Source organism: Chaetura pelagica, unplaced genomic scaffold (assembly GCF_000747805.2).
Source record: "Chaetura pelagica isolate M959 unplaced genomic scaffold, ChaPel_1.0 scaffold221, whole genome shotgun sequence".
NCBI lineage: Eukaryota > Metazoa > Chordata > Aves > Apodiformes > Apodidae > Chaetura > Chaetura pelagica.
The window spans coordinates 7,610,929-7,632,946 of NW_009952533.1; the positions used below are offsets into that span (position 1 = coordinate 7,610,929).

The following is a 22,018-nucleotide window of genomic DNA, read 5'->3' on the forward strand; positions in this document are numbered from 1 at the left end:
ATGCAGACATAGATTCTCCTAATGTCTAATAATGCCAAATGAGCTGCAACCTGACTGGACAGGAAAGATTGCTTAAATTCATTGTGTCACAAAGCTGCATTAAACCATCAAATCATTCTCACAGTTAATAAGAGGGAGAAGCCCAGAAGTATAAAACAGACTCTTTATTTATGCCGAAAAATGCAGGTACTACTACATTATGATGGAAGAAAATCTTTGCTTGCAGGATTTCCAAGCCATGCATTTTCCCCCTCTTCTCACATGGGACATTTACAACACTGATGTTGCTGTGGGTGGTAGGTGTCAAACCAGCATCATCAACTATCATTTGAGATATAGGTTTCTCTGATTTTATCCATTCAGCTGTTTAAATTGAGCTCTAAGCTGTTCTTTTCAATTTGTTATGTACTACTAAACAACAACCAGATGTTTTTATATACTTGCTATCATTTCCTCTTCTATTAAAGCAGCAGAAATTTAGTGCCTAAACCAGAATTACATTTTCTTGGCATTTTTGGTAGAAATCTTTCTAAAAGTGCATTGTTATTGACTATTTTCAGAGATTCCTATTAGATAAATACAGAGATTAAGAAACAGGTGAGTGACAGAGTGCATCTCTATCTAAAAGAAGATAGAAACTCAGTTACGTGCAGCTGAAGTCAATCACTGGGAATAGAGCAAAAGGTAGAATATTGGCAATGGGAATTACAGAGATGAGATAAAAACTAATAAAGGTGTCAATACCTTCGAGAGAATAGAAAACTGAATTCTTTGAAAGGGAATATATGAATGAAGCAGCAAGCAAGTGAGGTGGCCTAAAATTGGTGGATGCAGCAGCCTGGCCAAGAGAACTGAGTCCTCACATTCCATCTGGTTTTATGAGCACCATTTGTAACTAACAGGTTTGTGAACCAGATCCTGGAGCATAGATTTGGCACTACAGGAAACCATCTGGAAAGGTGTGACAATATTATCAATACTTGAACAGCTCTCAATTAGCTACACCACCAGGGCTGCTGCCTACTTGGATGAAGGTTTATTTTCCCCAAGAACCTGAGCACAGAGGTGTGGGAACAGGGGAGTAATTTAAGGCCCCCGTAAGCTGAACAACTTGGAGGGCTTCACTTTTTTTTCAGGAAGTTGGTTGAAAAGGCACATTCCTCCAAACCAAATGAACGATGCTGTATAATTGCAGGGAGCTACTGGGAAGGCAATAAAACCAGAAGGTGTTTTGTGTTCTGTAAAAATTTGGACAAGAAACACTCAGATCCTAAAGGTAGAGACAAAGCAAGATGGTAATAATAACCCAAAAAGACATGATGAATTAAGAATAGTTCTCAAAAGCCTGCACAGTCTGGAAGAAGTCCAGGAAGACTGTGTGGCTCCCTAGTAATCCTTCTGTAGAAAGACAGTATAAGGTTAGTTTCTGTTGATGGAAAGCAGCCAATACTAGCTACATGCAAATTTTTACTTTTATGTAATCAGATGCATTTATGAGGTAGCAGATCTCCCCTAGACATAACCCCAGATGAGGTTAGTTTTTCAAGATGCTTTCTAGGCAGGATTCCCCTAAATTAATTAGTAACTTCTTGTATGACTTACTCTGTAGAAATCCTAGAAATACAAGAGATGTGGATGGATAGGCATACCACCTGCCCTTTAGGAATGGAGCTTTCACATCTGTCTAGATTATTAATAAATGAAAATCATTCTGATGAAAATATAAGCATGTACATATACACAGTGACATACTGGATGCAACTATAGGTACATACATGTAATGGGCAAACTGCAAAACTGATCATGACAGTGTTCTTTAAGAGAACAGAGACTTTGCATGGGATTTTAACCAGCAGTACTGACCCTGAGGAGGTACACACATGCCCTGTAGGGTGAGAGATCTTCAGATTCAAAGGATTCACCCCCCACACTTACCCAAGGGGTAAGAGCAGACATCTAAATCCAAGGTATTTAAAATCAGGTTGTAAAAGCTGCACACGTGGGAATATAGTTTAGGCATTAAGACTACTTTAATATGATTAGATTAATACAAATGCTCTTTTCAGTGTTTGCTTTCAACAATAAAAGTAACAGAATACTAATGTTTATGATACAAAATTTCTATAGAATTGGTATATAGGGTCTGTTCTAATGGAATCGTGCCATCAGTGACATTATGATGTGGCTCATTGCTTGTATTTGCATTTGCAGATTTCTCAGTGCTTTGCCATAGCTCAATACATAGTCAGAACAAGAATGGAGGGAATCACTGAAACTGATGAAAATCCCCACTCAGTATTTCTGTACAAATATAGTAGGTATAGACCATCTTCTACTTGAAACACTAAAAATAATATTATATTAATAATTTAAAAGAGCTGTTTTGTTCATAGTTCTCTGTTTCACTCTCGCTGTGGTTTCTGCCATGGCCTTGGGCCTGCAATCACCACTGACTTCAGCAAGGCTGTGTACAGGCACAAACTGTCTAACTTTATGGAACAGGTTGTGGGACTGAGGCCCACATCTAAAAGCTGAACACTACTATTGTGCTAACATGACTTTCTTCTAATCTGTCAAACCTTTTCAAGCAATCTGGATATTGCATTATTTTCTTACTCACAATCAGAAGGCATTTTTTCTGTAAAGAGCTTGTAATACTCTTTTAGAAGTTCCAAGTTTTCCTGGTTAATGCTTTCCTGCAAAGTGGTATCTCCAAACCTATAAAAAAGCACAACAAAATTATGACCAAAAACCTCAAACAAAACTAAATTGTCCTTCAGAATTGTTTCTTTGTGTAAAAAAATGACTGATTTTTTTTCTATTGTTGAATTTATTAGATTTTGTCAAACGTACAGTAGCTAATCTCTCATGTACTTTAGAACTAATATTTGTGGAAAAGGCCATAACTAGTGGACAATTCTTCCAAAACCTTTTAAAAAAATTAACCCATTTGCATATAGACATTCAATAAAGCACATGTTTCTTTTTCAACGTCACAAAGCCCGTATAAACGTAAGGTCATTTTGTGGGATTTTCAAATGGCACCACAGGCAGAGAACACCAACTCCAGCATTTCTTACTGCTGCTGTTGCTGAGGTATATTAATTTCTACCAGAGCTGGACAACACCGAAGCCACACAAGAAGAAGAGATACAAGTGTCAGGTGGAAAACCTTCTGAAGAACAAACTTCTGCTCTGGTCTGAGAATATTTGCTATAAATAGTCAAATCGATTACTTCTCTGGCACTTTTTTGCCTTACACTGTTGGTGAGCTGTTAGTTGTCTCCATTTCTTATATCTGAAAGTAACAAGAGGACCATTTCTCTGCTGTTGAGCAGTGATTTCACCATTCAGCTTCCCAGAGCTGAAAACCACAGGCTAGGTCACTTCAGCTGTCTGCATTTAAGCTTGCTGCAGCACACAGGTCCCATCAATCACTCTGCAGTGCTGCACCTGGGTCAGTAGCATGTTCTGAGGTTTCTTGCAGCAATCCAGTCTGCCCAGAACACATCACCCAAATCCTCATTATCCTGTACCTCATAGGAAACACATACAACATCAGGAAGTCACTATGCTTATCCATGAACTGACTGTAGCTATATGGTGTCATGCAATGAGCAAATACATTTCTCCACAAGACCAAAATTTCTACAACTGCCTAGTTGCACACAGGCTACAAAACCCCCTCCTCTCTACTAGTACCTCTACTATGAGAGATATGAATAAATGTAAAGAAAGAAATGTCCCTTAGGTAGTTAGAGTCAAGGTTTTGCAACTCATCTTCAGAATACCCTGGAAATGAGAAAAAGGAAGATAATGAAGGAAATGGAGGGATACAGAAAGAGAGACATGGGCAGGTTAAGTGAGAAATTCAGGTGACAAAGAGGGACACAAATCAGATGACACTAAACATACTGGTACATCATGCAGTGGGGAATCAAATATTGACGTGGACCAAGGACAGAAAAGACTCATCTTCTTCCTCAATAGCCAGTGTTGCACTTTCACATGTGAACTACCACTCTGCAACCCTAGAAAAAAGCCCTAACTAGATGAGAAAAATTATCTCCCGCTAGCTTATTATTTGTCCAGTATGTTTAATCTCACCTTTAAGATAGTAAGAATTACCAATATTCCATCATGTTTGAGAAGGCCAAAGTACTGTATACAAACTAACTTCTACTTCCATGAAACAGAAATCCGTTTTATATCTGTATCCAAAGGAAACTTGGTGTTGACTGTCTGAAATAAAGTCCTGTGTATGGTCATATCTTCACTTGACTTTTTCATTATTTTACATTGCTTCATAGATTGTGCTTATTTCCCGTAATACTTCTTAAGATACACACCAAGCGAACATAAGATGGTCCAAGGGTAACAAAAAAGATTTCTTTTTAATCATGAGAGATACCCGGTATTAGCACAGCATACTTGGACAGAAAATGAAACAGCTTTTCCTTACCTCTCTGCAAGTGTTTGCTGTTCATTGATTCCAACATTAAAGAGCACTGGATACATGCGAAGTAGCTTTCCTTCTTTAATCTCTTGTGGCAGCAACTCAAACATCTTTGCTGGAAGCTGGACCTCTATAATGTAATGTTCACTACCAAAAATTAGAAAGAAGAGTAAAGATGGGAATATTGACTGATTTGCTTGAAATTATAACCTTCCTAAATTATAGGGAACATGCAGACTTATAAATCAGGTCCTTTTCCCCTTAATTGTATTGAATCATAAAATGTGACAATTCAGCTTGCTTGTTTTAAGAGTGTAATCAAGCTACCTGGAAAAAGACAGGTATATAGAACTACACATTCTAGGGATTGCCTTAATTACTGAAATGAAAATAGGACTAAAGATGAAAGCAGTAAAAAAGTCTTCTGCTACCAAATTCTCAATGAGAACACCTCAACTCTTGAAATGCATCTTGTGGAGTTACAAAAACTACTTCCTTCCAAAAACCACTCTAAGTGCAATATGAGCAAAAACCTTTCACAAAAACTCAAAGCAAAATTCCCATTTTCTTCAGTGGCTGGATTTTCTCCCTGGGGATAGAAAGCATGACCAATAAAAACACTGACTCTGTGAAGATCATCACTGAAGGCTCATTACACAAACATGAATCCTATTTTAGAAGAGAGATGATATACAGCAGTTTTGGTTTTATCTTTGTGATTGGTCTTAGAGTTGTCTAATAAAAAAAAAAGCTATAATAAATTCAATTAAAATAATTTAATAATCTAATCAACTTAAAGCAAATCCAGTTGTGTCCAGGATTTGGCATTTGAAACACTCAAAAAGGGCCAACTGATAATGAAGTCTGAAATTTTCTCTTCTGCAGAGCACATCTGGTACACCACCAAGAAGGAGGAGTATTACAGCAACAAGAGGGAAGAAGGATCTATATCTTACCTGCAGAAACGAGGCCTAGGAAGTCTCACAACTTTTGCAAGTAAAATTAAGATGAAAATCTATTTGTATCTATTCAAATAATTTATCAAGTCCCTCCAAGTCTTATTTTAATAAATCATATCCTTGATAAATAATTAAAATACAATCTGGATTACCCATGTGTAGAATCTGGGGGAGAAAAGGCAGAAAAACCTGAAGAAAGAGGGCAGTTTCTGCAGTAGCTCTGACACCCCTGGCAAGCTAGAGGGATGAGTGGCACTATATCAGAGCAGGTGTTTGGATATGCAGCTTCAGCTTAGAAGAGCTAGTGGTTGTGTTTGAACCTCCATCCTGCCCATATATCTGAGGGCAAATTAAAACAGATCTAGTACAGACTTGTGACTGAAATGCAATTACATTCACCTAGGGCAATAGCATATGCTTTGTTACAGGCTACAACTAGTGTGTAATCTTTGAGCAAATGCCAGATAAATCCCTACTGAGGAGGGTTATCAGTTTTGAATGGAGGATACATGTCGGGGCAGGGAGGGTGTGTGTGGAAGAAACATTTACTCCCCAGATAATTCTATTTGGTTGGAGTTTTAATTCATTCACCCATGTAAAGGAAATAAAGAGTTAGCAAGGATGACAGTAAAGAAATCTGTACAAATGATCTTTGAATAGCAGCATCCGTTCTTAGCCTGCATGTGAGCAGATCCAGCTGCTGCCAAGTGCTACCAGAACATTTTCTGGTGATGGAATGCTTTCACAAGGTTGAGGAGAAATGTTTATTTAGCCAAATTCGAACTATTAAACAAAAACGCCACCAAATTACTGCATTGCTACGTTTCACAAATCACTACAAAACTCTCAGTGTGCGAAAGAACACTGAGAAATGTTGAACTTTAGACATGATAAATTAACATCAGTACCATTTGAGAGCCTCCCCATGTTTTGTTTTTCTTTCCTTTTTCTAAACATATTTTGAAGTCTCAGAGACAATCCCTGGTAATTTTTAAGAATCTGTAACCAATTGCACAATGAAAACAACCCACTCTGATCACGTGAGGAAAAGGCTGTAAAGCTGTGACAGAGCTGTCCAGGAAGTCCAGGAATTGTACTGAAGTCAGGGCAGGGAGGAGGAAGAAAAGGAAAATACTTCAAAATACTGAGATCTGGTGGGCTCATTTGACATTAATTTACAAAAAAATCTTACAGGTCCTATACTTCTACCTATACAAGAAACAGTAATTATAGCAGTACATTTTCCTGCAGAAGCATCCTGACAGCCCGTAGCCTCTGTGGCATCAGCTCGTGACACTTGCCATGTGCTTTCTCTCTTTTATGGCTGGACTCAGGGCAGAAACAAAAGGTCATTTTGGCATAAGGTGGATAAGGTGGCAACTATGTTTTCCAATGAAAAGGAAAAATCAGTATGTAATTTTAAATATTTCATGACCTCTCAGAAAAACAGAGTGGAGAAATCCAGTATGTTTAAGAGAGTAAATAGTAACTCATCATGACTTTCAGAATTAACCATAAAAGTAGGTAGTAAATAATTACATGTATATTATTTCACTAAAATAGGACTGCTCAAGAATATATTTTTATTTGACTTTCTTTGCCTTATTCTCTAGTATTTGTTATCACTGCATTATAGCTAAACAATTATAGCCCTGTCAGAAGGCTTCAAAAATTACCCCCATGCAGCTGCAGGCCATGGACCCTGCAGCTACTTCCAGCTGGCTTGAATCACATACTCTTAGTTAATTGCAATGAACACAAAACAAATAATTTACAAGCACCTTTGGAAAAGAAAAAATTGCACACACCATCAGTCACTGAATCATAGCTTTTCTTTCAATTAAGTGACAACTTCTTAGCTCTCTTTCATGTGGCTGGAAATGTTTTGTTGAAAACATGGTATCAAACCCCGTGATGCCTCAAAGTTCACGTGCACCATATATTCTATCAAAGATAAAAGTGTTAACTACTTTTGTCTATAATAAAATCACCTGAGTGCCTGAACAGAACTTCACTTCACCTGGATGGTCAGGATCAGCCAGTCAGTGGATCAATTTGTTTGTGTACACAATCTCAGAAAACTAAGCTACAAATTCTTATCTTGCAGAGTATTCACTTGTAATTGTTTTGCTAGGGAAGCACTTAAGACTGTGTTCCATTTATACAGCCCTCCAGTCTCATTTGATCAAGCCACACTATGTAACAACCAAAATGATATAAAAATTGTGGGGTTTTTAAACCTTAATTGGAAAATAACTAGGTTTTCATCCGTCTTCTCTTTTGATGGTAGATTTCTAACACTATTGGATAGAAGCTGTCTCATCACAGCTCTAATAGGAATGGGACTCCTCCACATAAGCTTAAAGATTTATTTTTTTTTGTCTGATACCAATTCCATGCAGTGAATACCTGCCAGTAAGTACAGCACAGCAATCACAAGCAGTAACTCTTCTTCCGTTCCACCAAGCCAGAACGCCTGAGGCAGCTCGATTCTCTTTCAGACCCAGGACCTCCTAGTGTGCCTGTCAGTGTACCACAGTAATGGCAGCAAGCCAGTGAGTGTAGCTGCTGGATTTTTCAAGATTTTTGACTGCTGTGATTTACAAAGGATGTATTTCTTCTGTTTTACCTACACACCACAATTATTCTTAATTATTCCCAATGTATTGCCTATCCTACTCTGGCCTTCCTACTATTTATTTCAATCCTTTCTTGGAAGGCCCACAGGATGAGAGTGAATCATCCAGAATAATTAAGTAAATCAGTAGTGAAGGCCCCCTTCAGAGGAAACATATCTCATAGAAAAGTTGCTGCTTTTAGCTGAATTTAATTTACAGTCATCTTGAGAATAATGATACTATTAAGGAAGTGATTTCTGCAAAAGTAAAAACATTTGGAGCTTCAGATTAGAATAATAATGAAGATGAAAACCCCACTACTCTTGTGTAATGATCTTGTTAACCCTCTTATAGCCACAATTAATGAAGTATTTCAGTTTTGGTTCTGCCATTCAGCAGTGTTTGTGTGTGATGTAAGAGTGACAGAGCACTGGAACAGGCTGCCCAGGGAGGTTGTGGAGTCTCCCTCACTGGAGACATTCAAAACTCACCTGGATGAGTTCCTGTGTGATGTGCTCTAGGTGACCCTGCTCTGGCAGGGGGGTTGGACTAGATGATCTCTCGAGGTCCCTTCCAGCCCCTAAGATTCTATGATTCTATGATTCTATGATTCTATGCATAACATACTAGTGACTTGGTGCAAGGATTTCTGAGGTTCTGTATGTCCTGCCTGATCTTCAGCAATTAAGATACACTTCAGTTTTTAAGAGTAACCTCTAAGTTTCGGCATCTGAGTTTTTCCATTTCTATCTTAAGACAACCAAAGCCTAGCTGAAAAATACACTGAAATACAAGTCTTAGACACCTCAAAACCAAGATTTCTTCAGTTAGAGGCCACTCTTGTGAATATCAACCTTGTCACTCTTAATTTGATTCAGTATCCATACATAAAAAATGCAAGAGAAACCCTGCAATACCCAGACATTGTTTTAATTTCTATAAATAATTGGAACTTTCTGCTTTTCATCAGCAAAGTAACCCAGAGCCCACATTACTACTAGCTTTACAAATCCCTACTACTTCACTACATTTCCATTCACCTCATGAAAAGGGAGACTACTGTGCTTTTCATATAATAGAATTCAGCAACAAGAAAAGCGTTATCTGGGTTTTCTTGTGCTACAGATTAAGACTACATGCCATAGACTTCAGGAGACAAAGTCCTTACCGCCTTCCAGTGATAATAGGTAAAAAATCTTCTGATTTGGCTTCAATGACTTTAAACATTACTTTCTGCAAATCTGAAATTCCCACAGCCATGTCTTCTAGCATCCCTGCTTCTTCACCTATATGGAAAGATCACAGGGGTTATTAACACAGTAGACAGATCAGTCACTGAACAGGCTATAGTAAAGCAATACAATGACTTCATTTTCCAGTCTGTGCATTTAAAAATCACAGCCCTAACTCCACATATAAAGTAACTTATAAATAAGTAGCTGGATTTTTAGAACTGCTGACAATACTCTGTGGCCTCAATCATAACTATGAGTATCAAACACCCCTAAAAATCAGCCTGCTTTATATGTGCATAGAATAACCTCAGAAAAGCCATTTTTGTCTATTCTGAAAGTGTTTTTAAAGACTGTACCACTGATGGAGTAACAATGGTTTTGAGAATAACAATGAGTATCATGCAAAAGGGAGCCTGAGAGCAACCTCCAAGTGAGGAACTGCAATTGCCTGCGCATTAAAAAGCTGCACAAATGCCAAATCCCTTGACATAGGGCAAAATCTCTAATTTGGGGAAGGATTCCAATACATTCAGTTGAAAGCATTCTGACACATGGCAGTTTCTCCCTTCAAATGTCCTTTTTAATACCTATCCAATGATGGCATCAGTAACAAGCTAATAATTAAACAGTTTTCAAGCTATCTTCACATCACTAATACCAGCATGGTCAGGGCAGAGGCAAATAGCATCAGTAACTGCTTAAATCTGCTGCTTGGGTTAACTTTATAAGCCTGCTATTTTGGATCAGGCCAGATGGCTATATAAACGGAGACAAGCTTTTATTAAAATCACAAGTTCCACTAGCTGTACTGAGGAAGGAGTCTCCTGCATTGAAGACAATATACAGTTCAGCATTCTGCAAGAAATAATTAGCAACTAGTGTTCTCAGAGAAACTGAGAATAAATGAGTAATTGTTGATGCAGAACTGACAGCACAATATCAATGAATTCAACTGTGCTATTACATGGAAGCCTACCATCTCCTAAGGATAATATTTGTTGATTCAATAAGCCAAATTCCTGGAAGCAGAGGTGAGGTTAAAATAAGAACCTCCTGGGTCAACTTCTGGTCTGGATGCATAAAGAACTTTGTGCAAAGACAATACTTACTATAAGTACTAAGGAGTCCTTCATATTGCACAAGCAATCCAACAGTATGAAGCTGTTGCAAAAATCCTTGATCATGTAAACTTGTGTGCAATTTGATTATAAACCCACAGACCAATCCAGCGAGCTACAAAAAACAATGAAAAATAGTGAAATTAACAGATGTACTGTTATAACATCAGTAAAATGGGGCTTGCTATCATTATATACCACAGAAGTAATATTTAGGCATCTGAGAAAAGAACACAGATTTCTGTTCAGTGTCTACAAACACACAATTTCATATTAATGCATTATTAAGGCATTGTTGTGTATAAAGCAGTTAAATACTCCATTATTTTACATTAGATAAGTTTCATTTGTTTTGTGGGCTTGTGTGTTATTTACACTGACAAAAGTGAGACCAGAATCTCTGTTGGCAGGCTATGAACACATAAGGTTGTGAAGGATGAGAGATTTGAAAGCAGTTAGGCCCTTATGCAAATGAATCTCCCTGGCAGTTGCACCGTAACACTTTAATGATGTTAGGGAAAAACATATAACTTAAGGGAGAAATAAGATGAATCATTTAGAGAAAAATCTAGCTGGAAAACATGATCTAAAGGAGAAGATCAAAAGAACTTCATTTCTTTATGAAGAGAAGACAAGTCTGAGAAGAGACATGCTAATAGTCTGCAAGGACAAAAAATACTGCTACAAACTGGAAACAAATCTGTTCCTCATTTCCAAGGTGATCAGGAGAAAAAAATACCTAGCTTGAGTAGCAGCAAGGAATATTCAGGGCTTGAGAACTTCACTTATGGATGAGGATACTGGCATATAATCTAGGAAGACTAAAAATAGCTTCTTTGTGCAAAAGGGAGATTAGGTAACTGTTTCCAGTCCATTGCAGACCTAACTCCTCTGACTCAGTGATACAGCTCCTGTGGATTTCCATTTACTATTCATTCCTCTCTATCATATTATAAAATATTTAAGTGGATGTAAAGGGAAGTAGATGAAAAAGTTGTGTTAAATTGGAAAAAAAAAAGAAAAACAACAAAACCCACAAATACTGGCAGGAACAGTATGGTTAATTATAGCAGCAGTAGGAGATAAGTGACACAAGAATACCTACTGCTTGACTAAAGACAATGTCTCTTCTTAGGGTCAGCATCAAACACTGTGGCAAACCACAGGCAAGTTCCTGGAGCAGAACAAACGCCATTGATTGCTTCGCCCTGGTCACCACCTCTCCCATGCAGTCCTTCAGAGTAATCACCAGGGGATAAAGCTGGTCATACCAGTCACCTAGAACAAGAGACATCATCAGTGCCAAAACAAAAAAGCTTGCAGCAAAAATCCTTTTCAGAATGGAAAGAGAGCTGCAGTGGCTGCACAGGTCATCCTACACTTGAAAGTGACCCTCTAGCTCTACATTAAGTGTTGTGGTACAGCAAATGTCACTGGAGAATAAGCTTAGAGGACTCCAGCTTACCACCAAAACTGGAGCTAAATGCCTGCTCTTAAAGCAACTATATCCTGAAACAATGACTTTTTAGGAGACCTAACTTCTGTGTAAAACTTGCAATAAAGCGTCATAAACAGAGCACGCAGGAGTAACATCTGGAAACTCATTTAACATAAGATTAATACTGTGCAGATGAAGATCTCCTTTCCAGCACTGCCAACTTGCTATCTAAGCAAATGAAGTACCATCAAAAAAGTGCAGAAGAGCCTATATTTAAGAAAAAGTGGGAGCTGGAAGGCAAAACAGAAGAACAAATGGATATCTGGAAGGATACTATCTGTTTAATGCATAAGTTGGAAAAATACTAACCTTCAGGTTCCTTTTTCCTTTTAGCTCCTCTCTATACTGGTCTCTTTCAATATTTAGATATATTGAACTCATTATTTTTTTAGCTACTTTCAGCAGAGATTTAGAACTATTTTGTAATATATCTTGCTCTGCCAGAATATATGCTAAGGATATCAGAAAAAGCAAGCTAGTGAAAAGCTTTAAAAATGGGACTCCTCAATATATTACAAAAGAAATGAAGTGGTAACTAGGAATGGAGGCAAATCACAACAGCTTACTCAAACTTGCTCTGTTACCCAAGCTGTTCCTGAATTATTCATGATTTAATAAAATCAGACCTATAGTTGCATGTGGTTTTGCCTACCCTCTAAGTTAAGCAAAAAATAATAAAATCAACGTCCTTCAGAATCTACAGCTCAGTTTCATTGTTACAGTTTAAAATGAAAGAGAAATCAGCACTCCATAAAAATCTATATAAGAATAGGGAGTGTAACTGAATACAGTTCATCACTGACTCACATTTTCTGTAGATTTGTGTAATTAAGAATAAATTATAATTAAAATCTGTTCCATGTAAATTGTAATTAGCTGGAAAATAACAGCCCTCTCTTCCAGGTAACATTCTGAACCAGGCCAATGAAAGACTCACTAGTAGCGAAGAAGTTCCTTAGGCAGAAAGACACAGTTGCCTGTTGCAAAGTAAATTTGGCTATGATATATTTACAGAAATATACGTAAATTAATAACACTGTACCCAAAAGGCTGGAGATAACTTTGAAAGCCAAGAGAAACCACAAAAAAATAAAGCACAGTAAAGAGGAACAAGGAAAGAGCAGTCACAGAGAACAACTTGGATTCCTGTGCAAATGATGACTTTGTGGTCAGAAAACATGTTTTAACACAGTCATACATATTTAAGTGTGAGTAACACAGACTGAAGAACTGTTTCCTGAAAAACAGCAGTTGTGAAGTTAAGAGTCATTGTGAATAGAACAGAACTTAAGCCATGCCCAGGTTTAGGCTCCAGGAAAAAAAGAGGCGATTTTATACATGCCATCGACAAACAGATTACGGATACGCTGTATGCCAGGGGCTGGTGTACAGATTTTAAACAGACTGCTGAAAAAAAAACTAAATTGAGAGTTTACAGAGGAGAGCTACAAAGATTTAATCTCCTTAAGCCTATGAAAAAGGCTGAGTAGCTCGATTTCTCCTCCTCATGAGGAGAAAATGACAAGTACTAGCAGAGGTGCTTATTCTAGGGAATAAAAGCAAAAGAACCACCAATGTTCGGAGGCTCCTGTGAGATGCAGTCAAATTCAGAAATAAGTAGACAAGGCATGACATACTGCAAAGCCAGGCCAGACAGACCAGAAAATCTAAACTCTCCTTTCTAATCTTAAATTACAATAATTTATTAAATTAATCAATAAATAAATGACAAGAAAAGCGACTGCAGCAGAATGAAATTAAAAGATGTACTGCATACTAAACCAGTGTGTGTGATAAGAATAGAGCTTGTTGGCTGCTTCTGCCTTGAGTGGATAATGAAAAAGATTATACCTGGGCACTCTGAAGATGACTTGAGGGTAGAGCTAATAGACATCTCTCCCACTTTCATGGGAAAGCAGAGCTGGATACAAACACAGCCAAGTATCTTGCAAGTCAACTGACAGGGCAAGAAAGAAAAAGTTGAATTTCTAGAACTAGTCGCAGTTTGTGAGCCTGCTATTACAATTTCAGATGAGGACAGGGCTAAGAGCTTTACTGATGTGCTTTTTCATAAAAGAGAGGGTCACATACCTGCCACATGTCACATAACACTTAGATCTGTTTCTACTGACCTGTCATTTAACCTGTCAATATACACCAAGTATTTCTGCTTCTTTAGGAGCATAACTTTGTACTTGTCCTTACTGAACTGCATTCTAATATTTCATCTTTATTTCATCAAGATCCATTCTAATCCTGTTCCTGTGGTGCTTAAAACCTCTCCCAGCTTTAAACATCTGCACATTTTATAAGCATCATTCATATTTCATAAGCCAAGTCAGTAATGAAAATATTGAATAATACTGCATCCAGAACAAATCCAAGTTGATTCTACTTCATACAACCTTTCGGCTTAGCAGTAAACAACAGATAACTACTTTCTATTACACTTTTCCAAATTATTTGCACACACCATGTAGCAGCTTCAAAATATTTTTTCCACAAGGAGTTTTGGGGGCTGAATACATGTCTGGAATACTAACTTACTAACAGAAGTAATTTTTGTCAGTATTAGTTGTATTAAGAAGAAAATCCAAAATTTGGGATCCTCAAGGCCATTTTTTTTTCATTAAAGGACATTCAAGATAAATATATTCAAAATGTTGTTTATTTAAAATAAATTCTACTGAGTGTTTAATGTCCCAAGCAATGCAGTGGTTTACTTACATACGTATTTTGTTTTGTAGAAAACAATAAAGATGTTAAGTTTGTATGAAAACTTATCCTAGTAACTAAGCAAAGATAAATTATTTTGTTATAGAATATAAATAGACTTGTACTTGCCAAAAGGAAAGAAGATTAGCCCATATCCTCATGTTATTAAGTTATCCAGAACAATCATTACTTCTTGCTTAGTGAAAATTCTTATTCACAATTAATAAGGATGCCAGTCGCCAGAAGGTGGAGCTAGTCAGCAAATCTAAAAGAGGGACTGCTTCTATTTAAAAACAGAGTATGAATGAACTAATAAATTCTTATGCTTTCCTTTTCTTTTAAAGCAAATGTAGTGCGATAAGATCAGGATCTGAGGTGCATCAAAGACTGAGGTCTTGGAAAAGACAACTCTAAGAAAACGTTTATATAGCTGCTCAATCTTGATTTAGTTAAAATCACCATATGTCACTTGTTACACAGGATATCCTGTTGCAAGTACTCCAGCAAGAATATAAGGATCAATTATTAACTATGCACGAAGTTAAAAATATCTATCAGAAACACTTACTTATAGCAAAGACTGCAGCTTTTAAGTTGCTCCTTGAAACTGAAAAGCACTTAGAAAGTGAAGTTTATGAAATAAGAAAAAACACTGTATTGTGAGGCTTGCAAGTAAATTCAGTTGAATATGGAAAATAAAATTTTATTGTATGCAAAGGATAAGCATAGAATATTAAAGAAATTCATAAAGAGATATTATTTGTAAAGGGAGCTTTATAATCATGTTCTAAATTCAGGTTTAGAATATCCTGATCTATCTTGCCTCAGCGATGTAGATATGTGAGGATACTGCTTGGTTATGAGTCACTGCTTACATATACGAGTTTGGGAGAGATATAAGTGGCCCTACAGATCCTCCTTCATGAGAAAGCTGACAGTCAGCTCAGAATCAGTTGCTGCTGAAAAGATGATGCAGGGGTCAACCACTGTCCAGGACCTCTACCCCTACAAAGAGCTTTGCAGAATCACTTAAGGGAAAGGAATGGTAATGATTATTGCTTTTATGTTTAACATATACAAGAATTTATATGTTTTAGTTTTTGGTTGTCAAATTTCTTTTAAGATAAAATGGCAAGATTTGCATCCTCAACACAGCAGAGAATCATTTGAAAAAGACTGAAGAATTAATGGAATGAGTAAACATTTGTCCAAAAAAGACATTAGGAGCAACAAAGAAACTTCAGGATGACTGGCAGGTTGCTCTAATGGCAAGGGCAGCTGACTCGTGAGGAATATTTAGCATCCAAACAAAAAAGAAAGCCTACTGATAAAATAAGGCAACTAATTTAAAAAATCATGCTAGTCAGCCATTGGAAAGGAATATAAAGGAAATAAAAGCCAAACACATTAAACAGAAAATGGAAGGACTAAATTAAAAGTAGTAGCATCACTACTATGCAGTTAGTGTAAAAATAAAACAAAAGAATACGTGAAGTAAAGCACTGAGTAAATACTCCACTGCCATCACTAACAGAGAATTGTGGAAGTTCAGCTTATGACATGATCTTGGTTTCTGGAAAACACCCTTCAGTCCCACGTTCGCTTAATCAACATGCCTGCACAGGTAAATGACCTGCAAAGCACCTACCTAGTAATTTTTACATGCTAATATTCAAGCTGCAATATGTCAAACTGCATATTAAATTTCATAAAGTCCAGCAGAAAAGCAAGCTCCTGCTCTTTTCCAAGTCAGACCTCTTGAAGTGCTCATTAAATTGTGTTGGTAACCAAACAGGAAAATCCCTAAGGGTTTGGAATAGCAGGTCTATCTCCTTCTGCCCTGGTAACAGAGAAAAAAGGCAATTCTATCACTGTCTGCACCACCTAAAAATCAGTGGAAATCTTAAATGGCTTCTAGTCACCTCAAAATGTAAATGGTATGAAGTTAAAAACTAAAAAAAAAAGAAATAAAAGCAGAAGAAAGAGTAACGTCGTACACGTAAAGGAACAGAGGGCCTTAGAAATGTAGGTAACAGCAGCTACCCACAACGTTACTTTTTACTGTAGTTAATCACTTTCTCCCTTATTACTTGAACATACAGATAGTCTGAAATATAGGACTGAAATAACAAAGGTCAAACAATGTAAATGAGTTGTTGTCTTTACATCACAAACTGAACACTAGACAAACTCGAATGTCTTAATGAAAAAGGCAAGTGAAATAAGCAGCATGAAGTAATTAACCCACAGAGTCTGAATTTACTTCCTTGGGATAGGAACACACTGCAGATTTTTTTTTTTAAGGAAGGTTTAAAAACCAACTTAATAGAGTTCAGGTGTTCAACCTTGTACCATAAGAAGGTCAGCTTCCTACTTTACCTTGCCACTCACCTCTTGCAGCTCAGTTTAACTCAGATATGAGGGCTAAGCTCTTTGAGAAAGGATGAGGTTTTATGTTCATAATTCTGCAGCATTTCTTACAGGAACACAAAAACCTGCATAAGTCTTCCTGGTATCTCTGCAGTTAATATAACAGCAGTCTATTTTGCACAGTTGGGTGTCCAGAAGACCAATTTTGAATTATTGGGGATTTATTACTCTGTTGTAATCATCTGAGATTTTAAATACTACCACATGAATTAATAGGGAAAATGTAAACTATCTAATCATACATATATAATGTCTCAGCAGCTTTAGCTTAGGGAAACAGAAAGGAGGAGATGGCAGTAAAAGACAAACTAAGAAATCTAATTTATTCAAAACATAGGAGTAATGAATAAACCTTGCTCTTGAAGTGTTGTACAACCAAATATTCTTAAGTGTTGTTCAAAAAAATAGCTGGTTGATACAGTTAAATAGTCTTCCTTTCCCTTACCCATTTTTAAGCTTCAGTCAATAGCTGAACTATTTAGAGAAAGTACTACTGAAGAGGCTGTCTTATGTGCTGGGCTACACATAGTCCACTTAAGGACCCTAGCAAAAAAAGAAGGATGATACAAAAATGAGAGGGAACAGAAAAAAGTGCAACAGTAGAGTTGAGGCAAGTCTAAGCTTAAGAGAACAGGAAAGAAAAATGTGAGGAAAAGGAAGGGAAAGAAAATATTTCAGAAGTGGTTTGGTTCCTCAAAATAAATGTCTGCTACTCAAGTGAACACAGACCAAGGGAGAATTTTGCATCTTCCTGATTAAATAATAACTCACAGCAAAAGCTCTTCTTCTGAAGATGCATGCTAGAGCAGAACAGCACTGCAACGGGGAGGGATGCACTGAAAGATGCATGAGTGCCTATCCCTAGGGCACTGAAAGACAGCAAGACTTAAAGAATCTCCATCAGGTATTTGATTATTCAAGAAAAAATAACCCACATATGCTTGTAACAATGTGGCAATGAACAGCTGTTTTGCTTCCCTCCAGCTAGGAAATATGGCACTCTTTCCCAGGTGCTCTTTGCTACCTATGCTGAAGGTTACAATCAGCTAATTCATCTGTCCAGCAACACATTTTATGACTCTGTAATTTGCTTTGGGCAAAATCCAGGTGCAAACACACTGCCAATTTAAAGTGTTTGAGATAACATGGTGGATTTTGTATATAGCAAATTATATTTTGTACATAGCAAATTAGGGACGACTCACACAGAGGCAGCAGAGGAAGGGCTGGATGATAGTTCTGGAGGTGTGGTAACAGGAGCAGATGGAAAACAGCAGCTTCTTTTAGCAGCCTTTCTGAACATGGAGATCTGTCAGGGGCTGTGCAAGCATGAGGACAAACTACTGTGTTTCACTGGTCCCTCTAATGCTGCAGGACAGGCTTCCATATTCTGACTCCCATGGTAAAATAAAAGGCAAAGGAAACCAGCCTAATTAAAAGAATTTAAAAAAACCCCCAACCCCTCTCCTTTAAAACGCATCTACTCTGCTTGATTTATCCTGCGGAGAAATCATAATCCTGTGGCTGATGAAACCCTAGCATGTTACCTTGGTAACTGATAACTCAAATTCAGTCTTAAGAATACACTCAAAGGTCAGACTGCATGAAAAGTTAGGCTATGGAAGGTATATTTCATGTTTAAAAAGTAAGTACAAGAAAAAGGTGCCACAGTTATTTCTGATTACAAAGCTTCCATATAATAAATATAAGCAAGTTGGGGGAAAAAGAATAGGAACACACGATGTCAGCATCTAGCTCAGGAAGCCCTGAATAAATGTTATGACAACACCTATAGTTACAGTAATATGCTATTGCTCAAAACTGTCAAACTACTGTCATAACATTATCTACCGTCTCAAATGAACTCCTGTGGATTCTTTGACATCTTTTTCATTGTTATATACTAAAAAAAAATTATAATATAACAGTCAGGGTCACTAATATAAGCAAACATTTCATCCTATACTTTTCAATGTTTTGCTCATAACCCTGGGTATTCCCCATTTTTCTTACAAACAGCAGCACAGCCTTCCTTCGGATCGACTCCAGTACTGATGCAGTTTCAGACTCAAGGGTCTACCTCTGCCCAAACCTTTGCAGCATTAAACACACTATGCTCGAATTATAGTATTCTATATAACTGCAAGACACAGCAAGCTTTTCCCATCTGCAATGTTTGTGAATTGTATGTACCATAAAATGATGTCATTTTAGAAATGTACCTATGTGTATAAACAGAGTATGATTATTTTATATTATGAAGTTCTGAACCAACACAGCCAGGCTTCACGTATAAAAGTGGAGCAGAACTAAGGCAGAATTCACAACCCTAAACTTAGAATCTCAACTTCTATGTAGGTGCTTCATGGTGCATCCTCAGGGCTTCACGTCAAACTTAAGAGAGGGAGATTCAGAGAAAAACAAACATATAAAAACATACTCTCATTGGGAAGTAAAGCATGAAAAATTCTGGCCCCAAAGGCAGTAATTTTGAAAACCATTAGGCAACCAACTTTGGCACACATCTGGATGGTTCTTCAGAAAGCTCCATCTTTTAAGTCCTATAAAAGAAAGCAATTTAAAAACACCTCCAGTTCTACATGACCTTGAAAGTCCTATCTAAGTCGTCAAAGGTACTGCATGATGCTTTCATGAAAACATCATTAGGAAATTATACCTTAATCAAAAAGCAGAACCTGAAAAGCAAGAGATCTGCCCCACAAATCTGCTGCAGTTTCCCTATAATGAGAGAACACTCAGCACAACACTACAGAAGCACTGACTCTCACAGGACAGCACTTCTATGTATTCAAATGAAATAGGGAAGGGCCTGAAATGAGGGAAAAAAGATTACTTAATTGCAGTGCCATAACATTTTGATATTTTTTGTGTCTGTGGCCTGTCAGCTCCAGGAGACAACCCCTCAGCTGAATGGAACACATCTATAATTTTCTGACCAGTGATTACCAAGAGGTCTGTTCCATTCTATTTGATGACTGCTTATTACAGTACTTAAAAGTTACTTCCTTTTAAGTTTTTTTGGCTTTGTGAGCTAACTAATATTTCTTTTGCCTGTGTAGGATGTGAGCCTGAATCAAAGCTAAGAGCACACTTTTTTATAACTACAGTGAAAGACTCAAATGGACTGGCTAAATATATTTCATGGCTTACAGAGAACAACAGAGAACATGTTCAGGGGCTTCAAGAGAGTGAAGGAAAATGTCTAAATGTTCATGTTGCTCAGCATGCCAGAAATTAACCCAAAAGATTTATCCTAAATTATTATTTTTTTCAGACTGGGGAAGTAGCAGGAAATCTGAAGTTTTGTTCTGTATATATGAAATACAGATAAAACACACTGCATATGTATCTATGTATACACATACAAATGCACTGCAGTAATTTGAAGTTAAGGTGAAGTTTAGGTGAAAGTGGACTACTTCTCTGCCTGTAAAGCATTTCTAATAGACAGACTGGATTTTGGCTAACAATAGCAGAAAAGCTTTTTACCATCAGGTGGAAGAGAAGGGAGTTAGGCACAACAACAAATTCAATTTTGTTCTTTTAAATCAAAATCAGTATGCTTGGGATCATTTTCTAAAGATTATTTCTATACCTACCTCAGTGTTGAGCATCTATACCTTCTTATCTGAAAAAGGTCTGGAAAATGTAGAAAGCTAACTGTGTTGGTACTTTGCAACTGCAAGCCTTCATGCGAGAACAAAGATGATATTGGCAAGCTAACATTATAGGGATACTTGTCTGGTAGTCAGAAACTCTGATAGGCAAACAGGTAAGATACATACTGGTCTCTGGACTATTCATACAAAAATAAATCCAACGCATCTGACACCAAAAACAAGAAACCCAGGTTGCCAGCACAAATCTTGCACACTGGTAAAAATGCTGATGTTGCAGCTGCATTAAAAATTAATAGCACAACCAAAATCTGTTGCATGAAACTCATCAGTACTACACAAATGATGTGCAGATGTAAAAAAGTTGTAATGATTTTTATGTAAGAAAGAAATTACAAATGAGTGCTAATAACTTTAAAACCCTTAATATAGAATTGTCATTAAAATTGGGAGGAGGGGAAGAACATGTAAAGGAAAGTATAGGATAAAGTACACAATAAAAAAAATAAAATCCAAAAGTGTACAAAGCTCCATTAAAAAAAGTGGTTCATTGTTTTGTGGGGTTTGTTTGTTTTATTTAACTGAAGAGTGGGACAAGGGTTGGTTCTTATTTCCTTATATGTAGACTACCCATCGTTATCTCTAAGAAGCTGTTTCATTTGTTGCAACTGCACATCAAAAAATCTCATCAGATTTATGAAGATCTAATATTGGAAGGAATGTACCACAGAAGATGAGAAACTTTGGTGACAAAGGCCAGACGTGGACAGAGTTTTCTTTACATCATCTCATGGAATCACTCTACTTAGCCTTCAGTATTGACAAAGATTGATAATAGGGAAAAATGAATCCAACAAATCAGAAAACAAAAAAATCAGTGTATTCTTCAGAAAAATGGAAGGGTTTACAGAAGAATGACATCAAACCAGAGTACTGTTTTTTGTTTTGTTTGTTTTCTTTTTTCTCAAAATGGCATATAAAAAAAAAAATCTAAACTAAACTACATCAGCCTTAAAAGGGAAACATTCTTGTTTCAGGAGGTTTTCATTGTAGCACAAATAATTGAGCACAGCAAGCAGTTGGAGCACACAACAGAACTGTAATTTGATAAACAGCTTTCCATCATTCAAGGCTACAACTTGGCAAACCCTTGCTGTCTCATACTATTGACTCTTCTCTATCTCATTCTTCTGTGACCTTTCCTATTTTTATTTACTCTAGTCAATGATTAAAATATAAAGTTGCTTACCACCTGTATGCAACACCTTGCAATCTGCTGCTGAAGGGTCATTGTCACCCTCTTTAGTGCTGATGTTGTCTTTTTCAAGCAGTCTGTCCACCATGGCAATAA

General features: G+C 37.1%; 1 protein-coding gene across 1 annotated transcript in view; it reads right to left on the reverse strand.

The window, feature by feature from the left end:
• INPP4B (inositol polyphosphate-4-phosphatase, type II, 105kDa) overlaps positions 1 to 22,018 on the reverse strand; it is a 267,071-nt gene that overhangs the window by 31,121 nt on the left and 213,932 nt on the right. The window contains exons 20-25 of the mRNA XM_010008928.1: positions 21,917 to 22,018; positions 11,492 to 11,664; positions 10,378 to 10,501; positions 9,202 to 9,319; positions 4,463 to 4,603; positions 2,621 to 2,718 (exon numbers count right to left, since the gene is read on the reverse strand). Of these exons, the coding sequence (XP_010007230.1) occupies positions 2,621 to 2,718; positions 4,463 to 4,603; positions 9,202 to 9,319; positions 10,378 to 10,501; positions 11,492 to 11,664; positions 21,917 to 22,018 (756 nt within the window). The remainder of the gene's footprint in view (positions 1 to 2,620; positions 2,719 to 4,462; positions 4,604 to 9,201; positions 9,320 to 10,377; positions 10,502 to 11,491; positions 11,665 to 21,916) is intronic.